This window comes from Mycteria americana, chromosome 7 (assembly GCF_035582795.1).
Source record: "Mycteria americana isolate JAX WOST 10 ecotype Jacksonville Zoo and Gardens chromosome 7, USCA_MyAme_1.0, whole genome shotgun sequence".
Lineage (NCBI taxonomy): Eukaryota > Metazoa > Chordata > Aves > Ciconiiformes > Ciconiidae > Mycteria > Mycteria americana.
Window position 1 is genome coordinate 13704803 of NC_134371.1, and position 15867 is coordinate 13720669.

The 15867-nt window shown below is 47.1% G+C and overlaps 2 protein-coding genes across 3 annotated transcripts in view; both read left to right on the top strand.

Moving 5' to 3' along the window:
* The window catches only part of LPP (LIM domain containing preferred translocation partner in lipoma), an 826113-nt gene that overhangs the window by 560926 nt on the left and 249320 nt on the right, over positions 1-15867 (top strand). The gene's annotated exons all lie outside the window — the stretch shown is intronic.
* Positions 4040-15867, top strand: part of TP63 (tumor protein p63) — a 109522-nt gene continuing 97694 nt past the window's right edge. For both annotated transcript variants that reach the window (XM_075507124.1, XM_075507125.1), the window contains exon 1: positions 4040-4205. In XM_075507124.1, the coding sequence (XP_075363239.1) occupies positions 4144-4205 (62 nt within the window). In that variant the 5' untranslated portion in view covers positions 4040-4143. The remainder of the gene's footprint in view (positions 4206-15867) is intronic.

The window sequence follows — 15867 nt, forward strand, 5'->3', positions numbered from 1 at the left end:
AGAGTAGTCCACAGCTGTTTCTCTGGCTGTTTTTCTCTCCCAGAAAGCAGCAGTGGCGGAACGATGCCCTGCATTCTTGCCCACCTACACACATGCTTCCTCCGCATATCCCCATGCCGCCTGCTTACTGCAAGCGCTGGAGGCTTGGCTGTAAATCCGCTAGCCAGACAGATCCCTGACACCCTGGCTTCCGCCCTGCTTCTGCAGGACACGTGCCTGCTGCTGTTAGATTAGCATCACCCTCGTTACCAACAAGGAAACCTCCTAGCAAGGGTAGTGACTACTGAGAATATCACAAGCGCCTTCTCCTCTTGAGATGACTACCTTTGAGGTCTGCTGTTGCTAGAAGCTCCCCCTTGCCTGTGTTCCCAGGCTACTGTGATGAATTTTGCTAGTCCTCATGTACCCACTCAGACCGCCCCTGAAATCTTCAGCTCTCGAGTGTGTCAGGCTCCATCTCCCAGTAGATTTTTTTTTTTTTAAGGCAGTGCAAATGGGGTTGGCCAAATACCACTGAGCCTTGAGAGCCTCCCAGCTATGCATGGGATACTGGCAATACACACATGCACACACCCTGTGGCTTGTGTTTCCACTGAGGACTGTGCTATGCAAAGGAGCGCCTTGCAGCTGAGAGGAGTTTGACGCAGTCTAACTGCAATGGTAGATATCTCTGCCTAAATTCACGGTGAATCAACCCACAGCTAAATGTTGGCTCTGAGCAGGGGGGAGGAAGGAAGCTGGGGTTGGGGGAGAGAAATCGGGACACTTGCTGGGTGCAGGTGGTTTTTGTTCAGAGTCACCAGTCACTTCCAATGGCTCCATTTTCCAGCTGGGAAAAGCAAAAATGGACCTTCTGAGCTACTTCAAAACATGGCCAGATTTCTGTGGGAGGCTGAAAATGTCCAGCTCTCTGGGAAAAGCAGCCAGGTGCTGTGTGCACTGCCAAAATGAGCCAACTGTGAGCCATTTGCATTTGCCCAGCCCCAGGCACAAAGGCTGGTAAGGACCTTGGGCAGTTGGTGGCCCCTTTTGAAGTTTTCATGGAAATAACCTTGCTAGACACCCCCTCCCATCAGTGTCTTGTGAGTGAGAAGAGAGCCCTGCTCCAAGCTATTACTACTCATTACAATTATGTGGTGCTTCTTTTTTAAATTAATTATGGTATTTCAGGAGAAGTTATTCTTTTGGTGTGAATTGCGAGCTGGAGACTAACCGCCTCTTCTTGACTGTGGTGCTGCTAGACATGTTTGGCACTAAAAGCAGGAATCACAGGCTTGGTAGTTTGGGCTGTAGCAGACTTGTACTTAATGTGCCCAAGGTACCAAGGGGTACTCTGCTGTACAAGGGTTAAGGTAGTGCAAAACCAGGGGTCAGGTGCATCCTTGGAGGCAGAAGCAGCCCAGCAGCATCACTTCCAGGAGCTGCCTGTTGTACTTCACAAAGCCCTTGGGATGTGTGATCTGGGCACACAGCATTATCTGGGCACGTGCCAGGTGAGGACACTGGCCAAAACCAGGAGAGCAGGTCTGAGTCTCTGGGTGGGAATTGTCCAGCCTTCCCCCACTCCCAGTGCGTTGGCCCTGGCACCCAGGCCATGCTGGGAAAGACTCTTCTCCAGCTCCTGTGGAGAAGAAGGTAGAGCAGGATTTCACAAGAACAGCCATTTTCACATGGCATTCCTTTTGCATGAGGTTTATTCCTTTTAGGCTGAAATGTATCAGGAAAGGCAAATTCTTCCAGGCTGTTGGGAGAGCACACAATGCATGGCTGCTCTTCTGTGAAGCCAGGCCTGCCGAGGTAACAGCCAGTCCCACCACGGGCATGGTAGAAGAAATCCAACAAGCTTCTGGTGTGTCTCTAGGAGCAAGCATGAGGTCTCAGCAGCGTACCTACAGCACAGCTTGGTGCCTGTATGCACCTCCCCAGCCAGGCTGGTTATCCATACTCACACCCATGGGTGCAGATTGAAACAGAGTCCTGGAGCAAGCAAGCATGAACCCAAGCTCTTGCTCAAATGGTTTGTGCAGGGAGAGGACTTGTCTGCTGTGCCTTTGGTTAAGGGTGGATGCTCAAAGCCTAGACCAGACCCAAGCTAGCAGTGTGGACCACAAGTTTGCACTGGCCCCTGGCCCTCCTTGCCCGTTCCCTGGAGGTATTTGCTGCCTCGGGAGAGGCGGCTGCACGGGGGTAAGCACAGCCCTGACCTCAGCAGCAGAAGGGGATGCAGCCACTCTGCAGCCATGCTCCCTGGGCTGCATCGTATGTACACAAGCCCTGGTGTGACTTCCCCCTCTCCCCTCCCCAGCAGAGCCTGGTTTGGATGTTCCACACTTCTTCCCCAGTGATGCAGGCTACAAGGTTTGGTGTTTACTCCAGGGTTCAGCCTAAGAGAAAAGGTGTTCGTATTACTGCTCCTCCACAGGCCAGGCAGAGGAAGCAGTGTCCAGCAGCAAGGGAGACCTTAACTTCAGTTAATAAATACATCCTTCATTTCCAGCCTCTCTTTCTTGGTGAATGCCGCTTATCGTAACGAAAGCTGCTTGGACTTGGCCAGGGATCAGCCCTGCGAGTTTACAGGATTCACAATTCACAGATGTTAGGAACTATCAGGCTGAGTGTGGGTGGAGAATGTCAAGTCTGAAATAGCTCCCCTGCCACCCTGGCACAGGCAGCAAAGAAAATGTTTCCACATGACATTCTTCGAACCAAAATTTCCTACAAGGAAAACACGGAGGGGAAAAATAAGAGGCAATTGCTGCTGTCTCAGAGGGCTCCTGGCTTTTGCTTGGGAAGTTGGCATTTGTGCTGACATCAGCACAAAAGATGCACTGTAGGTGAGCTATAGGGCAGCCCTTTCCCCTCTCTTCATATACACAAACGTATACATCTGCTTGAGGATGCAATCCCACTGGTGCACAGATACATGGACGCTATTTTTTCCTGCTGGAATCCATTTTAATTTAGCTCCTGATTCATATTTCATTCATTCTCCAAAACCACAAAACCAGGATAGGTTTACAGCCTGTACTATTTGGATGAGCCATGGAGGGGGAAAAACAGGGGAACAAACCAGGTTGCTTTCCTGAATGATTTTCTGTATGAATTAAAAGAAAAAAAAAAAGAGAGAGGGGGAATTAAAGTCTTCCTTCCTGGCTTTTATTTTCCTTCAGGAAAATCAAATCTGCTTTTCAACTTTGGTAGTTCGTTTTGGTGGACTTCACTCTTGTTTCTTTAGGCTTTAGTGGCCTGAAAAACATGACTTCTATTTTCTTCTTTTCTTACTTTCCTTTTCTCCTCAAGATACGTGAAACTATTGTTGTTGTTCATGTGGAAAATGTATATATTGTTTACAGAACACTAAAACGATGAATTATTTTTATATCATCTAAATTCTCTTTGAAAAAAAGGTCAAAAGATATAGTGGGGAAACATTAACAATTATGTCTGATAGTTTCTTGGGGGGAGGAGGGCAGGAAGGGGAGGCAGAAGAGCAAAAGTTCAGAGTTAATTTTAATTGAGGAATTTCCCCATATTTTGTCATTCAGCTTTTGAAACTGTGACCACAACAGACTGTTTGAACTGTGGCACGAGAGAGACTGAAAATTTCCCCAGGCAACTTTATGCAGGTATTAGCCACAGAGTTGACAAGGAAAGCTTTTAAAGTACGATGAAATTCAGCACGGGTGCTGCACCCAGCAGAGGAAACTCCGGCCATCTGGAGACGAGGATGACCAGCGGCCACAGCAGTTTGCAAAATTGCAAGAGCTGCCAAAATTAAACTGTGAAGTCAGGCGGGAAGGCAACCAATGACCGGCGAGATCAGAAGTTCAGAGATGTCCCAGATGAGCTCCCAACAACAAGTGCGGCCGACGTACACCAAAGTTTATTAAGGATGTTGAGAGGAGGGGAAAATATCCGTGCAGAAGATGCCCAGCTGGCGTGGAGGGACTGGTGGTGATGCTCAGGTCACTTGATGAATCCCATTGGCCAAGTCCCTGGGAGATCCCACCCATTCGCAAGTGTAAAATAAATCTCTAAAGTTGTACCTCGTGTACCACTTGACCTTATTGCTTTTAGCCTGCTGGCTTTATATCTATTTATTTATTTTATTTTGATTTGTACCCAAAGAGGGGCTCAAAGGAAATGAATTTTGAACCGGCACCTTTCACCACCTTGCAGTACTACCCTGATCCCTGCATCCAGCGGTGAGTCTCTGAGCATGACGTAACTCTCTCCTATCATAGGTTTGATCTGAGCGTCTTGTGTAATTGTTAACTTTTCTGCTATCGTCCGGCGGCAGCTGGGCTGCACACGGAAAAAATGTGCCGCTCTCTTCATGCTCAGTGGAGCTTATTATTTTTGGCTTTCTAACAGGTTACTGTTTAATTATAGGCATCCGTATAAGATATCTCCCTTTTCCTCTTTGGCATTAGAGAAAAAAAAAATGACAAATAACATGAAAGCTGATAGTATATTTTCCCTGTGTTTTGGAGTGAAGGTTACTCTGTGCTTTGGGTAGTGCAGGAATTGCTTTAGCTTTCTATAGTGTGTTTATTTGTTCCTTTAAATGAAAAAGCTCCTGGAAAGAATATGAGCTTAACTATTAAGCTCTGAGATTTTTGGAATTTAAAGGATAAATAAATCATTTAAAGGATCCAAAGAAGAAAAAATTGCCTTCCAAGAGCGAGCCCTTTTCCAAGAATATTCTTTCATTCTGTTTAACAGCCAACATTAGAGCCTGACAACCACTCTTATTTTAGCTTTGTTGTTACGCTGAGTTTTATAACTTTCCAGCAGATAAAAGAGCATGTCCGAACGAGGTATCACGGTATCACATTGTCAGTTTGTTTGTTTCTCCCAATAGAAGATACTATATTTAAGCATGTAAATGACATGTAGATGGTATTTTTCCAGTCGTAAAGTCCGGAGAGGTGAAATCCTCTCAGCGCGGTCACTTGTTGAGCTACTTTAAGGCTCGTTTCTGGCTGCGTTTTGAAAAAGCCCTGGCTGGTGTCTCACCAAGGCATTTGATCCCCAGAAGGGTTAACTCTTAATTCTGCATCCTCTGCAGGGTGCTGGGGAAGGCTGCTTGTGTTGCATAGCTGTCTGCTGAAGAAAGGGCTTGGCCACCGTCACCCAGCCCACGGCATTATAGGCAGCTTTGTGATCTCTTCTTTTTTTTTTTTTTTCCTACTATTATGATTTGTTGCAGTGTTTGTGGGGTGGTTTTTTCCCCCCTTAATCCACTGGGTGCTGGGTGCCACTGCTGTGCGACAGTCCTGGGGAGGAGTGTGGAGACCTGGCAGCGAGGAGGGGCTGCGTCTGGGGCCAGCGGAGGGGAAGGAGAGGAGGGGAGCTGGGAAATAGCGCACGGTCCTTGGCTGCGCTGCCGTGGTAGAGGAATGTGGAATGAAGCTGGGGGTATTGGTTTCCCCGGTGAGACCTTCCACAACATGAGCCCCAGGGCTGGCCGGGCACACGCAGCCCCGCTCTGATCTCCTGCAAACCTGCCCAGCACCGCTGACCCCACTGGGGATGTGTGTGCGTCCAGGAGAAGAACGATATGAGAGAGGTGCCCATCCAGTAAGGTGGATTCAGGCTGGTGGCAGTGGGGTCTTTAGCAGATGAAGAAGTTTCAGTGGCTGGAAGCCACAGCTGGGCAAATTCCCAAATAGAAAATTAAAAAAAAAAAATTGGAATGCATAAAGATGCACCAGGAAGTGTACCTGAGCTCTGGGACAGCTTCTCAGCCCCTGTGAACTCCTGCCAGTCACATCCCATCCCATGTCAAAGGACAGGTTCATAAAATTGGCACTGCGGCTCAAGCAAAAAAAACCAAAACAAAACAAACCAGCTGGAGCAGGAATTGAAGACAAAAAATTCCCTTGGCTGTATTCTGTAGAATTTAAATGGGCCTTTCTCGCCTTCAAATCTGCATCCTCCAGCAAGTCAGGCCTTTTATTAGAAATGCTGCTCCTTGCCGCCTGCCTCAGCAGCGTGATGAGTTTTTAAGTGACCATTGCGGTGTGGGAAGCCTCGGGACAGCTTGGGACAGATAAAGTTTGTAACACCCCTCAGTCATAAAACCTGATCGAGATGTAGCTTAGAGTAATAACGTGTCTCAGCTGTTATGCATGTCTGTTTACATGAGCTGAGAGTGGCATTTGTCCAGTTATTAGTGGCTGTGCTCTGCCACAGGTCAAAACTGGCTGAAACTCGGTCCCAGAGATACTTTTCTCAGTCTGAAGACATAGATGGTCTTCAGCTTTAAGCTCCATTGGTTGGATATTCATTATGTGCTGGGTGACATTCGTCTGACTGATTTAACAAAATTTGATAGTTTCATAATTGCATTTATTTTACACAGTTTGAAACACTTTTGCTTTGATGTGGTCAAAGTGCTTTATTTAGCTAACACCAGTGTACTTCTTTGCAACTTTAAAATTACATCTAGTAATAATCTAAGCAGCAAACTGATAACGTTGAGTGAGGCATGCTGGCAAAATAACAGTAGTGAAAAGTGTTTGAAACCCTGTTAAAATGGGCGGGGGGGGGGCGGGGGGGCACAGATTTCCCTGTAGGACTGTGCGGAGGGGGAAGCAGTTATAAATCCCAGTTAGCTCTAAGATTTGTGGTTTACATTTACCCTCTGCTGTTGCTTCATCCATTAATCTCTTTACTTTGGGGGTGTCGGGCAGGCAGACAGCATGGGAGCCAGCTAAAACACTTCCTCTGTCAAGAGGTGAACACACATCACGCTTAGGAGTGTTAACTAATGTGCCATTATAATGCTTGTATACTTGCTGCCTGTCACTTCACAGCAGCGAAACTATGTGCTGCTGCTATGGTATATCTAAATAACACAGTAATTCATGGCCACTGATGAGGAAAAAATAGCTGGGTGCCCACACTCCCAGTGCTGTGTGTTATTGTTCAGGCCACTCCAGCCTCTGTCTCAACAGCCCGTCTCTCTCGTTGAGACTATTTATTTCTTTGTAAATGTGGGCATTAAAACAAAAGCACCCCCTGCATCACACAAAAGTACAGACAACTCAGCTGGGCCGTGGGACAGCATCCTCCTCCTCCTCCTCAAGCCCCACTTGTTGCTGTGGGCACTGGAGTTTAGTGCTGGAGCTGCAGCCCAGCTAAGAAGAGGGGCAGAGGGCCACAGGGTACTGACGGGGATGTACATCCCTGTGCAGAGGTGAGGGATGCAAATGTAGCGTGTGAACATCTGAAGTGAGCTTGGAAAGGTATATGCTGAGTGGGTTCATCTTTTTTTCTTCTAAACAGAAAGAGCTAAGAGATGCTAAAATTCAGCAACAATGGAGTTGAACAAAAGCCTCACTGTTTTTCTACTTCTGCTTCCCTTATAAAGGGTTTTGCATGAAATGCTTGAAATGGGTGACAAAGCAGGCTCAGTGCTCTGTCTCCTGGGCCTGGGAAGGTGCTGCTGTAAGGACAGAAGCACTTGCGTTGAAGCACCAAGTCACTGACCCCCATGATTACTTGTTTGGATGGTACCGTGGGAGCTCATCCTGTGCTGCAGAAAACCCAGGCCAGCTCTGAGTCATAAAATGAGCTAACTATCTGAAAAGGGCGGGATTTCCACCTTCCAAGAAGTGCCCACCTAGCTGCAGTTGAAAGCCGCTAATGTAAGATGAAGAAGGCACTGTAATTATGATCAAAGTCCAGCTGTTGAGAGCTATGTAATTAGTCTCTCTCTCTCTCCAAAGCTGCTTTTTTTTCTAGCTAATGCCTGGTTGGGGGAGTGATGTTTACAGATAAGTTACTTGTGTTCTTGGAAATAATGGTCATTAGGCCGTCTTTTACTCAGGAGCTCTCTTCTTTTGGGGCTGTTGGGAATGCACCTGCTGGTGCACTGGACTATGGTCCTGCCTGCTCTGCTCACCCTTCTCCCCACGCCCAGGCTAATTGGTGGTCTCAGGATTTCGCATCGCTGATGTGTTGAAGGTTTTTGCTGTGGCTCACTCCTCCCTTTTGAATGAAAGGCCTCTCACACAAGCTGCTGTTTCCTCTTTCATTTCTGGCTTTGTATTCTCAGCACAATGCGATACAGCCCAGCCTCCCAAATCTCACTAATAACAGAGGCTTGAGGAACAACCCTAAAATCCTCTGGTCCCTGCAGCATATCTGTGCTGGAAACCTGGTTTCTCAGACATAGTTCTGGGTTTTGGGGGGGGGGGGGGGGGCCAAAAAGAAAAATCAATCAAGAAAAAAAACCCAGCAGCTAGGTATGTAGAAAAAAATTTCTATTTTTAGAAGAGGATGAGGGAAGCTGTCAGAAGTTAGTTGGGGCATGGAAGGGAGCAGAGGGCATGGGACATGGCAGCATCATCTACTGGGTGCTGTATCTGGATGGATTTTGGTGAGCAGGGTCTAGCTCCAGCCAGCCAGAACTCCTGGATTCAAAGGGACCTTTTGCTGGGAGCAGCGCATGTGTCACTTTACCTTTCTTCATTGGTTCCCACATGTATCAAACAGGGCTGGTAAACGGACTGCAATTATCAGATAGGAGTCTCGCCAATGTTAATGCTTGCAATGCAGCACAAAGGTGAAAAACTCGCTGTACTCAGTGCTCATCATTGCTAATAGGCAGTAATGAAAGAGCAGGTTTCCTCCCTTTGTGTTGGGAGGGGGCACATTTGGGTAAAACGTGCTGGCTACCCCTCCTGAGCACAGGCAGCAGTGTGCTGTGTCCCTTTGTGGTCGTGAATCAATGCTGGTGTAAGCAGCTCTCCTTTCGCTCGGGTATTAGCTGGGTGACATTGTAACAGAGCTTTGCTTAAGCTGTAATAGGGTAACGTCTTGCAGGAGTGTTTCATCCCATGTGTAGGCTCTGCAGAATCCTTGCATTTGGGCAACTGCACGCTTTTTCTCTTGTACTACGCTTTGCTGAAGAATAACTGAACTCCTGCTATGACAGGGTTGACAAATCTTATCTGCCTTCACCTTTGAGATGGGAGCCCAAATTTGCCATGTTGACAGAAAGACCTGAAGCCAAGTAAGGAAAGCCACGTGACGTGGTATAGATCTATTTGCAGAAACAGCCAGTGATACAGCAGGTACTTTCCAAAGACTCATAGACTGGCCAGAAATTTTCTGAGCAGCTTGTGGTGTGCTCAGAGCAGCCGGTGACTTCTAGAGGAGCAGAATTGGCTCCACACAGGAAGGAAAGGTGGAGGGGAGCCAGGGAGGTGTGGGGTTTTTTGTTTTTTTTTTTTTTTAATTGGCCTCTGTGAGCTCTCCTGTGAGGTGGTCACCTTCATGGCTGTGCTGTCACCCCTGGTAGAAATTCCATGGGGGAGGGTCCCCAGGTAGAGCCAGACACGTGCAAGGGAACAGTGTGAAGTGTGCTGAGACATAGCTATCACAGGGTGGTCTTGTGGGCGGGAGGGCTTTGCAGAGCAGCTCTGCAGGAAGAGGACATGCTGCCCGCATGGGACCGACCTCTTGGCTGCCCCCGGCACCTCACTGAGGACATGCACTGCTGGTGGTGAGGAGGGGAGGGTATTTATCTTGTCTTTGAGGTCTGTTCTTTGGTTGCTCTCCGGTTTCTATACTACGGTCTCATCAGAAGGTGGGATTAGAAGATAGGATCTTTGCAAAACACCACTCAAGAACAGCATGGTAAACCCTCTTCAGTTCTTTCTTCCTGGCAGAGCCCTTGCAGTCCGCTCGTCCCCGCTACTCTCCTCCATTTTGTCCCTGCTGGACCGCTTTGCTCTGTCAGAGACACGTCATTGTGCTGAGGATGTCACAACCCCTTCGCAGTCCTTGCCAAAGACAGCACTTTTCTCTTTTCCTCCTCAAAACGGTATAGGCCCCTCAGAGTGTCATAAGAAGATATTTGTCTGCTTGGAGGTCCTTTTAGTGCTGCTTAAAGGATTAAAGTGGAACCAAATCGACCGTTTTCTGTTTTTCCTAGATCTCAAAGGACTGGAAGGAGAATACGTGAAGTCTTTCACGTGGTCCTTTTTACTATGAGGAGAGAATACCTAATTCATAGGATCTTGCTCAACTTCAGCTTCCAAAAACACTGAAGAAATTAAAGAAGCAGGTTCTCAATAGCTCATCTGTTCAGAGATGTTTAGGGTGTTCACGGTACATGTTTAAGTGTAATCCCCTGCTGATTTGCATGGTACCTTCTGCTGCAAGCTAACTTGCAATGGCTCCTCTCAATAAACACAAGGATTTCTGGCCTGATACAGAGCAGAAGGGCTCAGCTTCAGTTTTGGGAAAAATATAATATTTTGATGTCCAACCAGTGGCCAAAGGAATACTGAACCCTTAGGAAAAATGTCCATAGGTGTCACAAAGCATGGGGGAGGAAGGAGGGTCCTAGTTGAGGAAGAAATCAAGGAAACTTGGTGCTTAATTTAGTGCCTGGCTCTAAGCTAGTTATGTACTTATGTAAAAACGTTCATGGGAATTTGGGCATTGTGGTGGGAACCAATGGTTACACTGCCATTCAAATTTTGATTTCCATTTAATTTTAAAATTTTGTAGCCCATGATCCAAACTGAAATAATCAGAAGGAAAATGTTTCACTATAATAGATTCCTGAGGTCTGTTTGAGTAGGCTGCTGATAATAGATAGATAATATCCTTACATGTGCTTAGACAGCTTTGTGAAAACATCTGTATCTGTTCCTAGGGTTTACTTGGGAGTTTTTGGTGCCTGTTTGTAATCGCTTACTACTGTGTAGCAGACCATCTCCCCACAGGATTTTGCTACTGAGTCATCTCCAATCAGGTGTTTGAATGCCACAGGTGGCCCGATGTGAGAAATACTGATGCATGTAAGCAAGGGGAATTCTGTTAGTGCATGGAGCTATAAAGAGAACAGCCACCTCCAAGAGTGAGAAGGGGGAAACCCTGCAGTAAGTGACTGGGGGTTCAATAGGCTCTTTGCAACAAAAATAAGTCTGCTTACAAAACCTTGCCCTGGGAGGTTCAATGCCTGTCTAGTTTAGTAATGTTGATATGCACCTAAGTTGATGCATGCTGAAAAAAATGCATGGAAAGAAGCTTGCAGCGTGCTGGTGAGCTGGATGCTGCAAGCAGTGGCTGTTGAAGTGTGTATTGCCAGCAGTGTCTGCCTCTCAACTCAGAAGTAGGAGCCAGAGCTGGTAGGGCACAATGGTGGGATGGCTGTGTTTGCTGTCAATGGGGTCTCTGAGGTGGCTGTGACAGCTGTGAAATCGTAGTTCAGCTGGCTCTGAGAGTTAACGTGGGCATTAAGTGGTCAAATATTACAGGATTAAAAATATTAACATTAAACAACAAAATTCCTTTATACTGCCTTCCAAGTTTGGTTGCTCCTATTTGTGAATTTTCCTCTTAAAATATATACAGGCTGGAAACATCATTCCTGGTTTTGGTGGAATGGGAGAGTGATGTATTCATAGGACTCCAGGAGCTACTGCTTTAAGATAATCACAAGCAAAAATCATAAATCGCATTAGGTGTGGCAATATATTGATAAAATCATAGGGAGCCAACCCTGTAATTTCTTAGCACCAGGCACAGTTGCAAAAGCAAAGATCCTGTAAGTTACTCCAGGTAGCGTTCCCTTACACACCAGCAGTGTTTCTGATAAACAGTTGACTTGTTCCTGTCTTCCAGGACTATAATGTGCTCTTAATTATTTGTCCTTCATCTGCCCTGTCTTGCAGCTATTTTGTGACACAGAGAAAGGTTTTTGCAAGTGCTTTTATTTTTGAGAGAAGGATTCTCTGCCCTTGGGCTTAGCAGCTCTGTGGCAGGCCAGCTATTGCTACATGCTAAAAAATGCAGCCAGCATGGTATTTAGCAGAAGACTTCATTTTCCCATAGGAGTATCACTGGTGGCAGGGGTGGGGAATGGAAGTTATTGTTTATCATCCAGAACACATCGGATTTAGCAGGTTGGCTAGGGGGGTAACAAGTGGGACCTTCAACCAAATTCGTATTACAGGAATCTGCACCTAACATCTGCTTTGGTGGTGTTTCTGTTTTGCATTTTAATTATTTACTGAAACACAGGATGTTGGTGTTTACAGTTTCCTGCTTCTAAAGAGTTCTGGGGACTTTCTGCATTATCGTGATGATTTATTTTATATTTTTGTAAAATTCAACCTTCTTGAGAGAGTTTGAGAGAGGGACTTTGTAAGTCCCCTGAGCAGTTCATAGAGAAAAGAATTTGTGTAACTAAAGACTGAAGCAGCTTTCGTAAGAGTAGGTGCCTTAGGGAGCCAAGAGTCTTACCTGGCTCAACTCAAAATGTCATGGGTCTTTTGCAGCAGACAGTCTGAGACCTTCCTGTCCTAAAAAAGAATCACGTATTTCATGTTCTCTGTCTGGGGAAGCTGTCCCTCTCCTCTCTGAGTATATTTATATGACTAAATGCCCTGCCATGCATAGTATCCCAGGGCTGAAAATCAGTGTGGGCTGCATGATTTCTCTTGCTTTGCTTCCTCCTGGTGGGGGACCATGTTGAGACCTGTGTGGGATGTCCCCTTGCCAGCCTCTCCCTGCTTCCTCCTCACAGCAGCTGAATTTGGGGAATGCCTGTCCTGTATTAACTGGGACAGCAGCAACTCTGTGCTGGCTGCTCCATCTGCAGGGGTGCCCAGCACCTTCCCTGGGGTCGTAGCTGCAGCACACCAAGCACTTGGGCAAACAAACCCCAGGAGCTGCTGGGAAGACCCTGGCAGACAGAGGATCTGATTCCTTCACACATCAAAAAGGCTCAAATATCAGGAAATTTAAAATAAACTCTGTTCTTGGCAGAGCGTGTTAGTGTCCTGGGGAACTTATGCCCTTAATGCTACTGATGGTGATATGGTGCAAGCAGGGAAAAGGTTGCTTGCAGGAAACCTATGCCAGGCTTTAAACAGAGCTCAGAGCATGCTGCAGGGCTGCAACCCCAGCACGAGCAATCGGGGCTGCAAGCACAGCCAGAAAAGCCCATGCTGTGTGTGCCTCTGCCATGCTGCAGAGCCTGGGTATTCCTGTTGGTTTGGCCCAGAAAAGCACACTCAGTTCAGTGGATGCAGTTGTAGCAGAGGTGGGAGGGAGCTGAATCCTGTATCTCTCATTTGGTTTGTCTCTGGAAGGTTTTGGATGGTGTCAGTGCTCAGGGAAGGTTTGGAGGGGATTGAAACTTCCTTACCCGGGAGAAGGGAGGCAGAAGCCCCTTATTCTCTCTCCTGCTGGCCCGAAACATCCCAGAAATGGTGTTTGGTGCAGGAGGGTGAGGACAGGTGCTCAATTTAGCCCATTGCCAAGACCAGCTCTGAGAGCACAGCCCCCTGAGCACCTCAGTCCTGACCCACAAACCTACACCCAGCATCTTCATCCCAGGGACACAGAGGGCAGTCAGACACCTGGAGATTTGATCTGGGCTTACCTGGTTTTCCAAAGTCCACAGTCATATGTTGCAAAAGTCTCCTCGTTCTCCACTAAGCCTTGCAGCAACAGGCTGAATGAGGCACACACATCTTGTGGTCTGGAGCGGCTGCATGCTGCACTGAGTGTTCACAGCCTCTGTGGAGCTGCCTTAGAAGGACTCCATGTAGATGCATCATGTCTACCAGTAGAGTCACTCTGTCAGTTCCTGTACACTCACGCATACAGTTCCCTCTACGTGTATCTGCCACTAAATAGAGAATACTGTGCTTGAAATGACCTATTATCTGCTCTGCTGGGTGCTATCTGTATACCATGGCCTGGAGCATGTAAATCTTCAGACGACGCTTCATCCCTGTACTCCCTGGGAGAAGTACTGAGCCTGATTTCATCTCTGCTGGCATGAGCATTGCATATGAGATGTTGTTGGGTTCTGACTGAGTCTTTTAAAATAGGCACAAACTAATGTGGGTTTTTTTCTCTAGTTTACCCTGTTACTCTTTGGGAGAAATACTGCTCTGCCTTTGCTCCCTAGACTATAACAGTCGGTCTTTGCACCACATAATCTCATTTTTATTGTGTTAACAAGCAAGCCAGTCAGGAACCCAAAGAGATCTCCCTGGCAGCTACCCAGCACAGTGCGTGTCCCTGGTTTGGGGGACTGGCCGTGCTTGTGGTGAAGCCTTGATCTGGGGGTTTCTCTCAGATTTGCTTGGTGATGTACTGCCTGCAGCTGGCACTTGCTCTGATGGCACACAGCCCTTAGGAAGAGATGAGCTCGGGACGTTTGGTGGTGGACTGGACTGTGGGAAGCTCAGCCTAGACCATGCCTAACTTGTCCACACTACCTAAACTGAGAGGTTGGGATCAACAGAGCTCACAGTCATTTCCTCTCCAGACAGCCCAGAGCTCAGGCCAGGGCCATGTCTGAAAAACGTGCTTGCACGTAGATCAGGGATAATACACAAACCAGACCTTGAACATCCAGCAGCGTGGATGTAGCCGAGGTCTTTCCTTGCTGCTATACCCTGGCTGCGAGTGGAACTTTTCTGTTGGTACCTCTATTTCCCCCCCCCCACCCCCCCCGCCCCAGCTCTGGCCCCTTTCAGAGTCTTGTAGTATCTAATGAGAGCCAGTTCCTGACACCCCCACTGCCTTTCTGAAGCTCTGATGCGCTTGGCTGAATTATTTTACCATCTGTAATAAATAAGTAATTTCTCATTGTGTGTTGTGGTCTCTGTATTGGTGTGATGGAGGTAGGCTAGTGAAACTTGAGAGATGCTGGTTGCACTCAACACGGCAAAATTTCAACAGACAATGGTTAAAAGAAGGAAAACCCAGGCCTCCCCATTTCCTGTGGGAAATACTGAAAGCAAGCTCCTTGTAAAAAATGAACAACAATGAACTGCTGTAGATATTGTTATTGGGTAAATGCTGTGCTCACAGGAAAAATACTGATGAGCAAAGCTCAAAATGGGGGGAATTTGATTCAGCAAGACTCAGGAAGGTCAGATTTCTGGCCATTGCCTCTTCAGAACTTTTCAATTTTCCTTATTACATACCTAAAATCACTACACAACAGTAGTGATGAAGGTCTGTAATAGCTGTATTTTGTCATGACTGTCATCTCATGAAAATTACCTCGCCCACTCTTATTCTGGTGCTGTTGCTTTCTTTTCTTTTAATATTCCCTGATGCTGCAGGGATCTGGATAACTGGAAAGGATGTGGTTAGCTGTTTTAGGCTGCTTTGGGCATTTAACACCTGCCTTTTTCCCCCTCCTCCTCCAGAAAAGTTGAGGGCTCTCCCCATACTGTGCAGCAGAATACAACAGCAGAGATGTCCGAGTATCTTTATTCCCTGGCAGCCCATAGATGTGCCCCCAGGCACCTGCTGCAAACCATTACTGATGGCGGATGAGGTGATTTTGGGTTGGGCAGTCCCCCCGGCGGCACAAAAGATGGTCCCTGTTGTCTTTAATTGTAGCTGCAGCTGGGCAGCAGAGGCTGGCGTGTGGCTGAAGGCAGCACCGACCCAGCAGGAGACCCCTCAGCAGAGATCTGTGGGCGTCCCCTCCTGCATTGAGGGGAGGAAGCATCACTCCGTTTGTCCTGCTGTAAGGCTATCAGGGCTGGCTAGCTGACTGCAAAAAGTCTTGTGTTGCGGTACACTTTGAAAGGTAGACCCAAATGCACGTTCAGCTGGGTATCTAAAACTGGGGAAATCATGTCTTGGTTAGACCAAAGTGATTTTTTTTTTTTTTTTTAATGGACTTGAAAATGTTTTGTGGCTTCTGAACAGCCTGTAAATTTTATCTTACAATACTTATTTTTGGACTTGGCTTAAAAATACCTCAGAATTTTGAGGGCTGGGCCTGGATTTTCCACTCGTGTTGCTTTTGAGAAGACTTTCTCACTTACTGCAGTAAAAGCTCTCGCCTCTGCCTGGCAGCTG